The following is a 13,823-nucleotide window of genomic DNA, read 5'->3' on the forward strand; positions in this document are numbered from 1 at the left end:
TTATAGCTGCCCTGGGAGTCAGGCTGGTGATCAGCAGGCTCATTTCCCAGACGGGAGCACGTGCACAAGCCCAAAAGGAGGAAGGGATACCCTCAAGTTCACCCAACAATTTGGTCTGGGCTGGGACCTGAGGGTGAGCTGGCCCTCTCCTTCTGCCACTCATTTCCATGTTCATTCTACTCAGCCATAATGCACTCCTTGGTATTTACTTCCTTAGCATACCAAACTTGCTCCTGTCCCAGGGCCTTTTCCTGCAGCTCCTCCTCTGGGTTGACTCTTCCCCCAAATCTCTGCAGGACTCATTCCTTCTCGCTTATATGATCAACAGCTACTTAGGAAGCAGCACCTATAGACTCAGTGGGAAGGCAAACAAGGCCACAGAGTCAGCTTCAGGACCCCACTGCTGGAGGGGGATACGGGGTGAGAAGCAGTGATCTGATCTCCCTGACCATTTCAGACTCACCAGGTGCCTCTCTCCACTCACTAACCTCACCTTAGCTGCATTGACCTCTCTGTTTCCTGGATGTGCCAAGCTTCTTCCTGCCTCAGGGCCCTCACACATTCCGTTTCCTGTCTGCAACACTGTTCCACTCTGTTACAACCTGCCCCACCCACTCACCCCTTGGCCTTATCTGACTTCCCAGATGGATAGGCCAGTCTTGGATCCTCCGGAGGCACTGAGCATATCTCATGTGTGAGATTTACTTCACTGGCAACAATAAAGCTCTGGTACCAATCACCTATCTGCCTCATGACAAGCTGCTTGAGGGCAGGAATTGTGTCTGACTTAACTCTCTGCTGTGTCCAAACACCCAGCATGGAGCTTAGCTGCTTATTAAACTCTTGTTGAGTGAATGGATGAATTCTGGATTAATGAATGAGGTTTACTTGGATACCTTGACATCCATAGGGGTGCTGTCCAATAGCGGTTGGATATAGGGGTCAGGTTCATATTTGGGTGGGAGGACAGATTTGAAGTTTATCACTATAGTGAATCCAAGAGGTGTTTGACCGAGGAAAGAGACTTTGGGCAGGGAGGATGGTAGGTGGGCATCAGGCTGCCCTTGATTTTACTCTGAACTTTAAAGGATGCAGAATTCAAGCCGCTTGGTCCCTTGAAGCAGCTAGAACCAGCAGCAGACCTCCCTGCCATATTGATAAAGGTCTAAGGTCCAAAAACAAGGGAGGTGACAAACTCCTTTGTTTCCCTCTGTCCCCTTCTCACTCTAACCTGGATCACTGGCAGACAGACCTGGGGACCAGATAGGCAATGCAGACAGGCTCAAGAGCTTCGTCATGTGGAAGGATGGGTGCCTGCAAGGGGTTGGACCTGCTTAGCCTGGAGGTGCTCACTGGGGTTCATGTAGGTGCAGGAGGCTTAGAGACAGAGCTGGGACTCCCCCAAGGAGTTTCAGGGAAACAGACCTTTTGTGTGAGGAAGGACTTAGTTCCAGGCCATGCAATGATGAAGCTGGTAGGTAGTGAGCCCCTCTTCCCTAGAGGATGAATGACTTCCTGGCAGGGCTGCTGTAGGAAGGTCTGAGTGGAGGATGGTAGACAAGACCTAGGTGACCTTAAAGTTACCTCCCCTCCCCATTAATGAGATGTTCTTGCCTTAGGACAGGAAATCATCCTTAAATATTTGCTCTGCCTGGTTACACAATGGAAGGATAGATACCACCTGGCTTAGAGGCACCTGTGAGCCTGGGAGCTTCCCGAGGAGGGGCAGGAAGATCTTGAAGCTGAGTCACCGACCTGAGGCTGGGCGTGGCTGCAGATCTGGGACTTCTTATCAGTCTGTAGGGGTGACTGTCTGGCTGCCTGGAGTCCCCAGAGGGGCTATTCTTGAAGAAGAATCCTTCCCATTGGGTCATGTAACTTTCTTACAACTTATCTGTAAGCTTGAAATGTTTCAAAATAAAAAGAATATTTTAAAAAACATTGAAACTTTGATTCATTTTGGAAAGAGGCTCAGCATCTTTAGTTTTAAATTCTTCCCAGGGAAATTGAATCTGTTGATGGAGCTAAAAATCACAGATCTAAATTAATTAGAAAAGTGAATATATAATAACATTTCATTATTCTGTTCTGTAAATCAGAAATTCTTTGAAAGCAGATAACCAAACATCTCATTGATGTATATTGTATAAGTATGGGGGAGTTTTAGATACTGATTTTTCTTGAAAAGAATCTGGTCTGTTTTAACCCATTAAAACCCATTAAACCATGGGTTTAACCCATTAAACTGCAAATGGAATATAATACATGAAAGGCATGAGTGTATCTTCTTTATGTTTTATTTTGTTTCCCCCCCCCCACCCCCACTGTGTCAATTATGCCCTTTCATGGTGGGGGAGGGAGAGGAAAGAAATAAAAAGAACCTTTTTTTAAATCTATTTTAACTTTTATTTTTGAGAGAGAAACAGAGTGCAAGCCAGGGAGGGGTGGAGAGAAAGGGAGACACAGAATCCGAAGCAGGCTCCAGGCTCTGAGCTGTCAGCACAGAGGCGGACGCAGGGCTCAAACTCACCAACCATGAGGTCATGACCTGAGCCAAAGTCGGACGCCCAACCGACTGAGCCACCCAGGCGCCCCAAGAACATCTCTATTTCTATTTACACCCCACTTCATCCTCTGCAAAAATGTTTTCCCATCTGCTGTCCCCACTCCCCTCTTCACAGCAGCCCCAGGAGGGAGACAGAGTCAGAACTGCCATCCTCATTTTGTGCATGGGTAAACTCAGTCCCAGTTAATGAAAGTGTCTTTTCTGAGATCACAAAGTTGGTTAGTGCAACACCAGCAAAGGAACCCAAGGCTCCAGCCCCTCTTCTCTGCCTCTTCACCTTTCAGTGGCTGCTTTTCTTTTTATGTGTCCTTCTGATCTGTCTGTCCTTCTCCCTCTCTCTCTCTGACTCGGTTTCTCTCTGTTTTTCTACTTCAATTTCCCTCTCCCTCTCACTCCAGCCCTCAGACTGGTGTTAGCTTTGTAGGTTGTCCAAACTTTCCTTCACTCTGGAAATCTGCCAGCCACGTAGGCACAGCTCCAGGCCACCACAGGTTCAACATCTCTGATGTCAGGGTGCAGATATTCTCTGGATGACGCTCCTGCCTCTCCATCTGGCCCCAGATAAGGGTGGGGATCAGCCCTATAAATAGTCTCCGATCATCCCCCTGGCTCAGGCCCCAGCCAGCCTGGACCAGTCAGTCCAGGATCAGCATGGCTGTCCGCCTGTGGGTGGTTGCCCTGGCCATGGCCGCCCTCCTCATTGTGGACAGGGGTGAGTGGACAGAGCCTGGATTCTCTGTGGCTTGGTAATGGTAGATGAGCTTGTGGGGGCAGAGACAGGACCTGGAGCACCTGTGAGGCCTCAATTTTCTGCATATACCCTCTTTCTGTACCTCTACTGTGGTGGGAAAAGTCCTGGGCTAGAAGAAACCTGGGTTCAAATCCTGACTCTGGCCCCAGAATTGCAAAAATTCCTCCTCTCTTAGGGCCTCTGTTTCTCCAGCTATAGCGTAGGAAGTTGTCCTGGTTCAAAGTTTCTCTGAGCAACTACTTGGTGAGAGATTGGGGAGGCAGCAGGAAGCAGGCCTATCTCAGGAGAGGCAGGTAAGTCTTCTGGCTGCAAGGTGCTGGGTGCTGAAGGAATCTTGGCTTGGGTCCTCTGAGCTCCTATCTGTTGTGACAGGCTGTGCTTGTGGGACAGACCGCAGCTGTGTGAGTCCAGGGGAGCCCTTGTCCCGGGCTAGACACATGCAGCTGGAGTGCGGTCTCCTCAGGCCCTGGAGCCCCTCTGCGGTCTCACACCTGCTGTGTATCAGGCATTGTCCTGGGCCCTTAAGACATATCAGTGAGCAAACAGAAAGAGAACTGCCCTGATGGAGCAGAAATCCAGTGGGGTAGGATGGAGGGGAATAGACAATAAACAAGATACGTGCAATGTTAGAAGGCAATAAAGGATAAAGAAAACATATTGGGCAGCATGAGGGAGGGGGCTGCAATGTTAAATCAGGGGCGTTCTAAGAGCAAGGCTGGAAGCTGGCAAGGGGTTGAGCCATGTGGATATCTGGGAGAAGAGGTCCCAGACAGAGGGAACAGGCACTGCAAAGGCCCTGAGGTAGGAGCACGCCTGAAGTGTTTGAGGTACGGCAAGGAGGCCATTGTGGCTGGAAAGGAATGAGAGGCAGGGTGCAGAGCAGCAAGGAAGGAGATGATAGAGGCAACGGGGAACTATACTGGGTAAGGCCTTTAAGGCCAATGTGAGAACGTGGCTTTCCCTCTGAGACAAACAGGAGGCCCCGAAGGGTTTCGAGCAGAGTTGTGTGTTAAAAGAATCACTCCAGTTGCTGTGTTGAGAATAGACTAAAGACGGAAGCAGGGAGATTTCTTAGGACCCTCCTGGAAGGCCACCAACTTCATGGCCAGTCCCACACCCATTCCCCTCGCTGGGGACATATGCCTAGGGGCTGGGGCAACAGAGAATGGGTCTGGGGGCTCTGGCCCAGCATAGCCTGCTTACTCCCAACCTGGCAGCCATTCTCTGAGCAGTTCTCCTGTTAGGAACACTGAGGAGGCCTGCCCTGAAGAGAATCCTTGTGTCCTTTCAGATTCCTGCCTGGGCTGAATGAGGATGGGAGTCCAGGGCAGCCTGAGAGTCAGTGTAACTTCCAATTCCTGAACACCCACTATGTGGCGGGGCATTGACACATGGGGGCAGAACCATAGGAGCCCCAAGGAGCTCAGGTCATAGGGAGGCAGGACTGTCATGATAGAAGCTACTATTTGTGGTCTGAATATTTGTGGCCCCCAAAATTTATATGTTGAAATCCTAACTACCAAGGTGATGCTATTTGGGAGGTGGGACTCTCGTGAGATGACTAGATCCTGAGGGTACAGCCCTCATGAATGGGATTAGTGCCCTCCAAAAGAGACCCTGGAGAGCTCCCTCACCCCTTCTACCATGTGGGGACACGGTAAGTAGGCGCCAACTATGAACCAAGAAGAGGGCCCTTGCCAGACACCAAATCTGCCAGTTCTGTGACCTTAGACTTCCCAGCCTCCAGAACTGTGAGAAATAAATGTTTGTTGTTTAGAAGACACCCACTTTGTGGTATTTTTGTTATAGCAGCCCAAATGGACAAAAACAGAAGCCTTAATCCAGGTCTGCCCAGGGAACTCTGGGAGACATGAGGGAAGGCTTCCCAGGGAAGTAGCGTCTGAGCCTTGAAACGAAGGTAGAATCAGTAGAAGGGTGATAAGGACATCTCAGGTAGAGGGACACAGCATAAGCCAGAGCAGAGCCTGTCCTGGAAGAATAATGGGCAGCAAGGAATAGCTGGGGCATAGGAACATGGAGAGGTGTACTAGGAAGTGAGTCCAGGAGGGAGTTTGTGAGGGCTCACGCAGGGCCCTCAACATAAGATGAAGGAGCTTAGTGATCCTGGCAGGGAGCCATGGAAGGCCTTTATATATTTTTAATGCTTTTTCATCCCCTAACAGTTATGGACCATGAAACAAACAAATGTTATCACTCAATGAGTTCTGACAATGCATGTACCTGTGTAACCCAAACCCCTATCAAGACACAAAACATTTCTGGGGCATCTGGCTGGTTCAATTGATAGAGCATGTGACTGTTGATCTCAGGGTCATGAGTTCAAGCCCCAGGTTGGGTGTGGAACCCACTTAAAATAAAAATTAAAACAAACCAAAACAAAATATTTCCAGCACCCCAGAAATTTCCCTCATGCTGGTCAATCCCTTCCCCCACCCTACCCTCAGAGGCAACTGCTGTTTTTTTTTCCTCCACGATAAATTAGTTTGGCCTGTTCTAGAAAGTCACATAGAAAGTTGTATTTAATGGGGCGCCTGGGTGGCTCAGTCAGTTAAGTGTCCGACATCGGCTCAGGTCATGATCTCACGGTTCATGGGTTCAAGCCCCACGTCCAGCTCTGTGCTGACAGCTCGGAGCCTGCAGCCTGCTTATGAATCTGTGTCTCCCTCTCTCTCTGCCCCCCCCCCCCCCCCCCGCTCACACTGTCTCTGTCTCTCAAAAATAAATAAATGCAAAAAAAAAAAAATTTTTTTTTTAAAGTTGTATTTATCCCCAGGCTGCCCTTCGCCTTGGCTCAAGGTGCCTCTTCCATATAGCATATAGTCTTGTGTCTAGCTTCTTCCGCTCAGCGTGTTTTGAGATTGAGCTATGTTGTCGCATATATCAGTTGTTTTCCTGTTTTATTGCTGAGTTGTATCCCACTGTATTGTGTATCATAGTTTATCCATTCTGCTATTGAAGGACATTTGGATAACTTCTCATTTCTAGTTTTATAATCACGGAGGGTTTGAGCACTGTGGTGACAAGGCTGGGTTTGCATTTTGCTGTCCCAACGCCATGCTTAAACAGCACATCAGGGGTCACTCTGTCTCACTTTCCTTCTCCCTCTCTACCTTGGAAATCTCTTAAAACGGCAGCCTCAGGGAAAGCTAAAACCACAGTGCTGGGCACACTTCCAGTGATGGAGAACTCTCCACTTCTGGAAACAGCATCCTTCACTGAGGTATGTTTCCACTGAGAGAAAATTCTGAAACTCAAACCTGCCTCCCTGCTGTTTCCTTGCACAAATGGGTTCTGCACTGTGAGGTTGAGAAGAGCTTGTCTCTCCCTTGGCCCCAGGACAGCCCTTCAGAGACTTCAGGAAGCATCCTGCCCTTCTCCAATTTATGTAGACACCTTACCTTCCACCTATGGCATTAGATATGGCTCCGTTCCCCCTTGCACCTGTCATGTTCTCCAGTCATATCAGTTTGTTCGTGTGCAAGCAGTGCACCTAGACCATGGATGGTTGGGTGGCACAACCGTGTATGAGACAAGAACAGGCTGGGAAGTGACAGACCTGTGTGCAATCCCAGCTCTGCCCTCAACAATCTGTGTTGCTTTACCTTCTGAGCCTCTTCCCTAGGTTGGGCAAGTTCCCCAGGAAGCAGACTCAGACAGGCATGCCGTGTCTTGGGGCGTGCTCATGGGGGTACACCCATGAGGGATGAGGAAAGTTGTGATGCTGTGCAACAGAGGCCCCCAACAATCTTACAGGGAGCTTTCGAGCTGGGGTGGCTCCTCCACATTGTTTTGAATAGAGATGAGGGGTTCCGGCCATTGTACAAACACCAACCTGTCATTGGATGTGGGCTATTCCTGGGTCGGGGATGCAAACACGGGTGAGGCAGCTCTGTTCTCTGAGGGTAATTCCTAGCAAGGGACTTGCCAGGAGTGGCCAATACTCCTGGCAGCTGAGGAAATGAGCACCTTAGTCCTGCAGGTGGGATCTGGGTAGCAGACCACAGCATCTACCACAGCCTCCTTTCCTCCTTGTTGCATAATAGTGATAGAGATGTGAAGACTAGTTAATTAAGATCATGTATTCTCGATGCCTGGTACATAGTAACTGAACTATTTTTATTATTATATGGGATTTAACAATCCTAGTGGGATCTGACAAATAAGGAACAGGTCGGAGCATCACCTCCCTAACTCTAGATTTCCTGTCTCTGTGCTAGCAACCCAAGGTCACATCAGCTTTCTGGGAGCCCCACTGTCTGGTGACTCAGTACTTTTCCTTGCGAATTGCAGACTGGGTAGTGGCTGAACAGGTCTCCTGAAGCAGTCCTCAGACCCCAGACCTCCTGCCTAGAGCCATTATCACCTAACTCTTGCATTTTTGCCTTTCAGAAGTGCCAGTGTCCGTGGAGGGAAAGTTCACTTTCTCAAGAATGGTAAGGCAGCCGCTTGTAGTTTTGGCTCCAGGGCTGTCGTTCTGGCCTCGCTTCCGTATCCATGCTAGGCAACCACCATTTTTCTTCTTTATACTCTTGCTCAGACAACTCAAGATGGCTCCGAGGTGGCCAGCATGGCCTCCTGAGCCTGCATGCTCCCCAGGTTAGCCCTTCCAGGCTGAGCTGGCCCAGCCCCTTTGCCAAGGTCCCAAACTTGCTTTCAAGGACCTCAAGAGATCTGCCCCAACCTGGTCTCCAACGTCCCTGCCAGCAGTGAGATCCCCTGCCCAGGCTCAGCAGGACTGAGTGCACTCTCTGCTTTGTGTAGTGCAGATGGGGCAGGCTGTAGAGTTCAGGCCAGAGGCCCCCTGGCCCCTTGGCCCCCTGGTGTGACCAACCTCCCCAATCACACTCCATCATCCATCTCTTCACTGCAGGGGACAGACACCAAATTGTCTCTGAACCCTGATTCTACCTTGGCCCTGGGTCTGATGTCCCCAGGGATCCCAAGGCAGTGGTGCGGGCCTCCTTGAGATCCCCCAACCCACCCTTCACGTAGGTGAACAAGGAGGCTCAAAGCCACCTTCCCATCCAGCAGCCTCAGCAAGTTCACACTGTCAGCCCACCAGAACCCAGGCTTATTATTGTGCCAAGGAACCAAGTACTTTACACACATTATTTCAATTAACCCTATATGAGAAGAATACTATATTTATTTACAGTTTTTGCAGATGAGGAAAAAGGCCTAAAGAGTAGAAACGGCTCAGTCAAATTTACACAGTTAATCTGCAGAACTCAGGCTCCAGATCTCATCACTGTTGCATGGCACTGCCTCTCTCACCCTGTCCTGTCCCACGCTCCCATCCCAAGCCCTGTCTCATTTTTCCAGCCTTCCCACACCAGAGGTCTGATGGGTCATGTAGGCCAGAGTGAGTTGGGGGGCCCTCAGTGAGGAGGAGCCCCCTGGGACTGCTGGATTGTTCTGTCTCCTGAGGTCCTCACTGGGACCAGCAGCAGAGGTTCTAGTTAGGCCCTCTGAAGAGTGGGAACCCATCCCCAGGAGCTTGAGGGCATAAACTCACTCCTCACATACAGACACAGACAAACACATGGTTGCCAACAGACTTGGGCTCAGCAGACACAGACACACACTTAGTCATGCACACACGCATAAGCAAACATGCCAAGGGGCTGTGAGCCGTTAGTTTCATGCTCCCTGGACCAACAATGGGGCCATCTTGAATCTGGCTCTCCCCTGGAGCCCATGACTCCAAGCAGAGTCCCTGGGTCCCTCCTCACTGCCTCTGAATCCTTGAGTGCCCTCCTTCCCTTCCTCTCTTCCACAGCCCATCTGTGAGCACATGGCGGAATCTCCAATCTGTTCCCAGACATCCATCCCGGTCTGTGGCACTGATGGGGTTACATATGACAGTGAATGCCAGCTCTGCTTGACTCGGCTGTAAGTCCACCGCACACCTTCCCCTCGGCTTACCCCATGTCTGGTGCATGCAGGTCTGAAAGGAGCAAGACTTGACTTGCCTTTTCCTTCACACACCTTGGCCTGACTCCTCTGACATTGCCCCCAATAGAATAAGCACAAGTGTGTTTCAAAGAAGGCACAGGGCTCTGAGCACAAAACCTCAGCTGGCAGGGGGTTGGGGAGGGCGTTGCAGAAACCCTGGGTCCCTTCCCTTGTTCTGTCCCTGACTGACTTCATTTATTCCTCCAGCCAACAATCATTTATTGAGCACCTAATACATGCTAGGCACTGGGGATATACCAGGGCATAAGCTAGACAGCATCCCTGGCCTTCTGGGGCATATGGTCAGCCCAAGGGGGAAGCCACGCTAATGGTTAGCCAACTGTGTGGTATAGAATCCTCAAGGCTCAGGTGGGGGCACCCAGGGTACTGTGAGTGCAGGGCAAGGACAAGGGCAGGGACGACTTCCCAGCTCAGTTCTGAAAGATAAGTTGAAATTAGCTTGGAAAAAGAAGGAACAAGGAAAGGCAACTCCAAGTAGTGAATTGGGTTTGGAAAGATCTAGAAGGGAAAGAAAAGTTTGTATTTGAGAAAATATAAGAAATTGGATACACTGGAGTATAAAGCTTAAAGGAGAGTGGGAAGAGGCAAGAAATGAGCCTTGAGAGGTGAGAAGGGCCCGAATATGACCTTGGTATGTCTGATCACCTATTTGTCTCCTTTCTTCATTAATAAAACCCTTGAGGGGCGCCTGGGTAGCTCAGTTGGTTAAACATCCAACTCTTGATTTTGGCTCAGGTCATGATCTCATAGTTTGTGGGATTGGGCCCTGCATTGGGCTCTGCTCTGCTGGCGCAGAGCCTGCTTCGGATTCTCTCTCGCCCTCTCTCTCTGCTTCTCCCCTCGCCCTCTCTCTCTGCTTCTCCCCACTCGCACTCACTCCCCACTCTCTCTCAAAATAAATAAACTTAAAAAGACCCCAAAACCCTTGAGCTGGGCCAGAGCTAAGCAGGATCATGGAAGATAGTCTTCAGAAGCTATAGTGCTCTGGACAGAGGGGCAAGAGAGCAGCAGAACAATGTCCTTAGATGGGAGGCAGTGGGGATCAAGGCGGTTTGTGAGGCAATGAGGTCTGTGGACAGTTGAGCCTCTGGGGCAGCCTGGTGGAGGTATGGCTAGAGTTCAAGGCAGAGTCAGGGCTGGAGACAGATTCAGCAGCCATCAGTATACAGTAGTAGACAAAATCCCAGGAAGCTCAGATCTCCTGGGGGAGGGTGTACAAGAAGGAAAACCTATAAAGGGATGTGTCCAGGGACCCCTAGGACCTGCCCTGCACCTGCACTGGGTGGGGGGTGGGGGAGAGATATCTCAGCAGGGTGTCTTGATAGACAGGGCCAGGCAGGGTCCCTGAAGGGTATGCTCCAGTCCCTGAGGAGATGGCCTCATCTTTGTCTCCTTTGATCCTAGGAAAACCAAACAGGACATCCAGATTGTGAAGGATGGCAAATGCTGACCCCATAGCAGCCTCTTAAGCCAAGAAGCTTCAGGCTAGAGAAGAGTGGTGAGAGTGGAGGATATGACATGAAATAAAAGATCCAGCCCAACTCAACCAAATGGGCCAGTATCTTTGACGACTTTGGTGAGGTGGGTGGTGGCAGTGGTGGGTGAATGTATGTGGGGGGATTTTGCCCTGACCTCCCTACTCTGAATCTAATGTCTTCTCCATCATACTAATGCTCCTCAATGCTGTCATGTGTCCCCGCCAGAGGTCCCAAGTATCTTTGGCCCTCTTGTGGAGGTCAGCCCCTGTCCCCAGCGCACTTATCTGCCCCAGCCTGCTTGTCACTAAGGTCGAGAACTTAAGGGATGTGTGTACCATCTACCACTGCCTGAGGATATGACTTTGGGAGAGTCCTACACCCCTCAGAGCCTTCTCCTTGGGCTGTACCAGTACCCCAAGTTTTACACACACACACACACACACACACACACACACACACACACACACTCACACACAGGCTGATACCACCATGGCTAATATTTAGGTAGTATACACAATATATCTGAGCTACTTGTTAAAATATTGACCTAGTTCTATAACAGTTAAAAATAGCTGCCCCAAGCCTTTGAGTGTCCCCTTGTACCCTGGTCACCCACAGGAAGATGACTTCCAGACCCTGCTCTGTTCTTTTGGTCACCATCCATTCTGACTTAAATATGTTGGCATTGGACACAACTCCAGTCACACACAGCACACATGGACCTATACAATGGCCCATGAAAACACACAGCATCCAGAAATCCCCCCCTCCCCAGCCCCCAGCCTGTGGTCCATGTCAAATATACCCTCTTTTGGGCCAAAGAAGGAGCCACTTGAGAATGGTGGCAGAGGAAAAGAGTGTGGAGAGGGGCCTGATCAGTAGAAGCAGTGTCACGTGGACCCAGATTCTTCCTTTAGGGTGGGCAGAGAGAGCGGGAAATGTGCTATGGGAAAACATACTGGGAAGAAAGTGGGGGCAGGAAAGGCAGGAACCAACATTCCCCAGACAACTGAAATGGGGACACAGACAGGAACTGTTGCTGATAGATTTGCAGGTGGCAGGGACTGGGAGGTTACCTATGGGCCCTACTACTGCTATTGTTAACAGAAACTTTTGCTCCTCTCCTGTATAGGAGGGACGCAGTATTATGTTTGGCTGTGAGAAACCAAAAGCCAAAAAACAGTGGCTTAAATAGTTAATTTCTCTCGCACATAGACCTTTGTGGTATGCTAACTTCATGTTCCTTAAATATTGTTACTCTGCCATCATCAGTTTCCTCTTCAATGTACAAGACAGCTGCTCCAATGCCAGCCATCATGTCTACATTCCAGTCCACAGAGAGGTAGAGAAGGGCACTCTACTGCCTCTGAAGACACTTCCAATAAGATGCACACAGTCTATTTACATCCCATTGGCTAAAATGTAGTCTCTTGGCCACGCTGGCACAATAAAACTAGGAAAAATTATTATCTGGTTGGCTATGTGCTAAGCTGAAAATCAGTTCACTTACTACAGAAGTGTAAATATTGGTGATATCTAAGCTTATGCTCTAAGTGGGGAGTCCCTCTTACACTCAATTGATACAGCTTCTCAGCCAAGCTTCCCCTTGTTGATCCTCCCCCTGCCAGGCCTCCACACATGACAAGGAATCACAAAGATTATGCCTGAACAACGTGCCAGGTACCAGGCACCACACTGGAAGAAACACCTCATTCGCCACCAAGTGAACACTTGGCCCTGTCTCTGGAAACCTAACTCTGGGCCCCTAAAGGCCTTATCTGTGGCATGCGACACTGCTGCCCTGGCCATTACTGATTGGCCAAGATTCTTCTCCAGGATTTTTTGAACTGAAATAAGGGAACAACAAGCATTTCCTCTCCGGTAGTGAAGCTGTAAGATGTATGAAATCAGGGTTGCTGACAGCCATGTTTCCTACTTTGTGGAAGAAATAGGATTGACAGAATGATACCATCATGCCAAGAAAGAGATATGGGGCACTTGGGTGGCTCAGTAGGTTGAGCCTCCAACTTCAGCTGAGGTCATGATCTCACAGTTCATGAGTTCAAGCCCTGCATTCGGTTTGCTGCTGTCAGTGCAGAGCCCACTTCAGATTCTCTGTCCCCCTTTTCTATCCCTCCCTTGCTCACACTCTCTCTCAAAACTAAACATTAAAAAAAGTTGAAAAAAAAAAAAAGAGCACCTGAGTGGCTCAGTCGGTTGAGTGACCGACTCTTGATTTTGGCTCAGGTCATGATCTCACAGTTTGTGGGTTCAAGCCCCATGTTGGGCTCTGTGCTGACAGTGTGGAGCCTGCTTGGGATTCTCTCCCTCTCTCTCTGCCCCTCCCCACTCTCACACACTCTCTCTCAAAATAAATAAATGAACATTAAAAAAAGAGAGAGAGAGAGAGAGAAAGATAGAGTAATTCCAGGTTGTGTTTGAGCTCCTGGAGTCCAACTGCCCTCGAATGTCCCAAAGTTACATGGGGTAACTCGACATCCTGCCAATAAATTTTCTATTTTAACAATCTCTTTGGAATTTGCTTTCTGGTGCTTTCAACTAAGAGTCCTGAATACCAGGCCTGAAGAAGGGCTTCTCAGAGAAGGTAACCTTTACGGTCTGTCTTAAAGGATTAGTAGAAATTGGTGACTAAACAGACAATGTGTGGGAGAATTCTTCCAGCTCTGTGAGGCTGAAGGATGTTTGTGGGTCACAGAGCCCCATTTGTTCCCCTGCAGTAGGACTGACCATGTCCTGAGAAAGTGGGCGACAGAGGAGTGTTCTTTCCCTGTTCACAGGCAGAGTTATCCTGTGGATGTGCAGATCTATGTGGGTGGGCCTTGTGCACAGGCCCCAGTCACCACCCTGAACATCTGCCCAGCAGCCTGTGCCTTACGGCCTCTCTTCTCCACCCTTAAATAAAACAATGGCTATTGACACCGTAAATGCTGTAAATTCCGGTGCTGACAGAGCTTCAGTGGCTGAGAACAGCTATGGGAATTTCACTGTAGATATGTGTGCTCAACATATA

The 13,823-nt window shown here is 49.5% G+C and overlaps 1 protein-coding gene across 3 annotated transcripts; it reads left to right on the forward strand.

The window, feature by feature from the left end:
* The first annotated feature begins 3,111 nt into the window (after nucleotides 1-3,111).
* On the forward strand, nucleotides 3,112-10,865 carry SPINK4 (serine peptidase inhibitor Kazal type 4). Of its 3 annotated transcripts, XM_086683362.1 has the most exons (5): nucleotides 3,156-3,278; nucleotides 6,473-6,558; nucleotides 7,728-7,771; nucleotides 9,118-9,230; nucleotides 10,719-10,865. In XM_086683362.1, the coding sequence occupies exons 1-4, from the start codon at nucleotides 3,218-3,220 to the stop codon at nucleotides 9,221-9,223; spliced, it is 297 nt and encodes a 98-aa protein (XP_086539488.1). In that variant the 5' UTR covers nucleotides 3,156-3,217; the 3' UTR covers nucleotides 9,224-9,230; nucleotides 10,719-10,865. The 3 variants fall into 3 exon arrangements, with proteins under 3 accessions (XP_086539489.1, XP_025768107.1, XP_086539488.1); XM_086683363.1 differs by lacking the exon at nucleotides 9,118-9,230 and having other exon boundaries at nucleotides 3,112-3,278; XM_025912322.2 differs by lacking the exon at nucleotides 6,473-6,558 and having other exon boundaries at nucleotides 3,155-3,278.
* The last annotated feature ends 2,958 nt before the right edge of the window (nucleotides 10,866-13,823 follow it).

The sequence above is a fragment of the Puma concolor genome, chromosome D4, assembly GCF_028749965.1.
Source record: "Puma concolor isolate L17-30 chromosome D4, mPumCon1.1.hap2, whole genome shotgun sequence".
In the NCBI taxonomy this organism is placed as follows: domain Eukaryota; kingdom Metazoa; phylum Chordata; class Mammalia; order Carnivora; family Felidae; genus Puma; species Puma concolor.

Coding starts and splice junctions, on each gene's coding strand:
- SPINK4 (XM_086683362.1), top strand. CDS start 3,218: ATGGCTGTCCGCCTGTGGGTGGTTGCCCTGGCCATGGCCGCCCTCCTC. Junction 3,279..6,472: donor CCTCCTCATTGTGGACAGGG/GTGAGTGGACAG, acceptor TTAAAACGGCAG/CCTCAGGGAAAGCTAAAACC. Junction 6,559..7,727: donor AAACAGCATCCTTCACTGAG/GTATGTTTCCAC, acceptor TTTGCCTTTCAG/AAGTGCCAGTGTCCGTGGAG.